This window comes from Tupaia chinensis, unplaced genomic scaffold (assembly GCF_000334495.1).
Source record: "Tupaia chinensis unplaced genomic scaffold, TupChi_1.0 Scaffold000575_1, whole genome shotgun sequence".
Lineage (NCBI taxonomy): Eukaryota > Metazoa > Chordata > Mammalia > Scandentia > Tupaiidae > Tupaia > Tupaia belangeri.
The window spans coordinates 1,019,919-1,022,715 of record NW_006160089.1 but is presented as its reverse complement, the minus strand read 5'-3'; the positions used below and the strand labels follow the sequence as shown (position 1 = coordinate 1,022,715).

At 59.4% G+C, this 2,797-nt stretch overlaps 1 protein-coding gene across 1 annotated transcript in view; it reads left to right on the top strand.

Annotated features, from left to right (window-relative positions):
* The window catches only part of DENND1A (DENN domain containing 1A), a 536,048-nt gene that overhangs the window by 530,035 nt on the left and 3,216 nt on the right, over positions 1–2,797 (top strand). Inside the window, exon 23 of the mRNA XM_027775610.1 lies at positions 2,066–2,324. Coding sequence (XP_027631411.1) covers positions 2,066–2,324 — 259 coding nt within the window. The remainder of the gene's footprint in view (positions 1–2,065; positions 2,325–2,797) is intronic.

Below are 2,797 nucleotides of genomic sequence, written 5' to 3'. Positions count from 1 at the left end.
CCCCCCCCCTGCCCCTGCCCCCACGGGTTGGGAGGGTCCTGACCTTTTCCTACCCACCACCAGCTCCCCTTTTTGCCCCCAGGGAAGTTGGTCACCTCCAGCCGTCCTTCCTTCTGGCAGTGGGGGCCTCAGCCAGTGTTGCCGAAGCTTCACGCACCCTTTCCTGTTCATCGAATCTTTCTTTTTTATTTTAAAAGGTGTAAGAATCAGCCTTGTTCTAAGCAATATCGTCCATGAAATCACAGGGTTAAGGTGTCAGTTACCATTTCTATCATTCATCCACATGTCAGCCTAAAATGACCTTGCAGGGGCTGGCCCATGGCCTGGTGGTTATGGGAGCTGGATCCTACATGGCCAACTGCATGGTTCGAGCCCAGGCCCAGCAGCATATGTGCATGCATGCCTAAAATCCCAAAAGGAGGGAGAAGAGGGGGAGGGAGTGTGGCAAGGCCATTTCCCCAATTGTCACATTCTCTCTCCTCTTCTCCCCCTCCCCCACCTCTCCCTCTCCCTCTCCCTCTGGTGAGTGCACACACCCTGTGGCAAATTTTAAAAAGATCTTGCTGGAAAAGGTACCCCACTAGACAAGGACTCTTACTGAGGAGGACGAGGAGTGAGCAGGTCAGGCTGGCCCAGCCCCGTCACATTTTCTCTGAATTCACCAGTGCTTTGCCTGTTTAATAACGGTCAGCGCCTACCTGCTTAGCCATGACCATGGAGGTTAGTGCAGGCATTTTGGAATGGTTTAAAAGGAATGGGTCCACCCTGACTCACAGTGGGTTAAGAAGAACCCTCTCTCCTTAAATTTGAGCAGCACACTGTCTTTCCTCTCATTTTGTTCAGCTGTGTTTTGTTATCGGGTGCACGCACTTGCCAGAGAGACAAAGAGGGAAAGTGAGAAGTTACCACCCGGGGAATGGCCACACAGTACTCATTCCCTTCTCCTCTGGGGACTTGGGGACTTGGGGCATGCACGCACTCCAGGGCTCAGCCACACAGTAGGCCGTGTAAGATCGAGCGCCTTAGCTACCGTGCTGGGCCCCAAACACACAGACCTCTCTGTATCTTCCATTGTTAGTGAGCTTGATGAAGAGCCTTAGTTCCTGGTTAGAAGGAGAGACTCTGGAAGTCTCAGGCCGGGCCGCCATCTCCATCTCTGGTTGGTGCTGTGTGATACAGGGCGAGCCACCTCCTGAGCTCCCTCTTCCTTCTCTGTAAAGTGGGCACCTACTTCATGGCTGCCGCACAGCTGCAGCAAGATGACATGGTGTGACCAAGCCTTCTCCCGCCTGTCCCCTGCCCTGGCTCTTTCAGTGTGAGCCTACTTGTGGCCAGCAGGTGGCCCCCTTGCCCCATCCTGCCAGTGCCACAGTCACCGACAGCCCCTGCCGATAACAACCTGCTCTGGCTGGGGCTGCAGAGAACTCAGGGCTTACTCAGGCACAGCCTCCCCAGGTACCCAGTGGGGCTCAGGGAGGTGGGGAAGGAAGACTGGAGGAACTGTTCGCAATACACTTGGGCCGGCTGCAAGGTTTCCATGCGAGAACATGCAGAAGGCTGCTAGGGAGCCCACTGGTGGGCTGTGCTGCCCCCACCTCTGTGCCCGCCACGTTCCAGGCACCACAGCTGCTCCCAGAACCACCAGCAGCTCCTGAGCAGCAGCGGGCAGGGAGCTTACGTGACTCGCCCGAGGTCCCACAGCAGGATGCACAGCTAGAGCCGTCCGCCCTGGCTTTCCCTCTGGCGACCACGGGCTCTCTGGGCACTTCCTGGCCCAGCCCCCATGAGCCCTTCAGGACCCAACCCAGAGACTACCTGTCAGTCACCAGGTGGAGAGCCGAGCACGGGCTAAGCATGCGGGCCTGCCTGTGGGTCCCTGCCAGTCCTGGCCCGGCCTCACCTGAGTAGCTAGGAGGCCCAGACTTGCCTTGACGGGGACCTCCTGACTCTCCTGTCCCACGAGTTCCTGGGCTTGCTCCTCAAGGCCCGGGTGTTCTCAGGGTAGGAGCTGCTCACTTCCCTGGAGGCCCTGGGCAGAGAATCAGCCTACTCTCTCCCCTCCCAGGCCGCAGCCATATCGGACACTCAGGGAGTCCGACAGTGCGGAAGGTGACGAGGCAGAGAGTCCAGAGCAGCGAACGCAGGGTCCTGCAGGCCCTGTCCCCGGTCCACCCGACCGCACTGCCAGTATCGACCTCCTGGAAGATGTCTTCAGCAGCCTGGACATGGAGGCCCCCCTGCAGCCCCTGGGCCAGGCCAAGAGCTTAGAGGACCTTCGGGCCTCCAAAGAGCTGCGGGAGCAGCCAGGGACCTTCGACTACCAGGTATGGTGGGAGTGGGGGCAGTGCTACAGGCAGGGGCAGGGAGCAAGGGGGCAAGCGTGACATGTCCAAGGCCTCGGCCAAGGCTCAGGTCATCTGACTGCCAGCCCCACCCGCAGGCCAGCAGCCAGACCACCTACCAGTGACCACTGGAGAACGTGCCAGAGCCCAGTGCTCTCTGCCCCCTCGTCTGTCTGTGCCTCTGACAACGGGCTGGTGGTCACTCTGCCTGAATCCCAGGCAGGCAGGCCTCTGTGGAAACTGCACAGCCCCACCCGACGGGGGCTGGTGGGTGACAGGCTGTCCCTAGGAGAGCATTGCATCAAAACCCCCGGGCTCGGGAACCAGCAGTTGGCGTAATGGCTATGTCGCTGGACTCCCACGTAGTCGACCGCGGTTCGTGTCCCGGACCCGGTGGCTTAAAACTCACGCCGGGCGTGTGTGCATGCATGCCCAAGATCCCGAGAGGACAATCG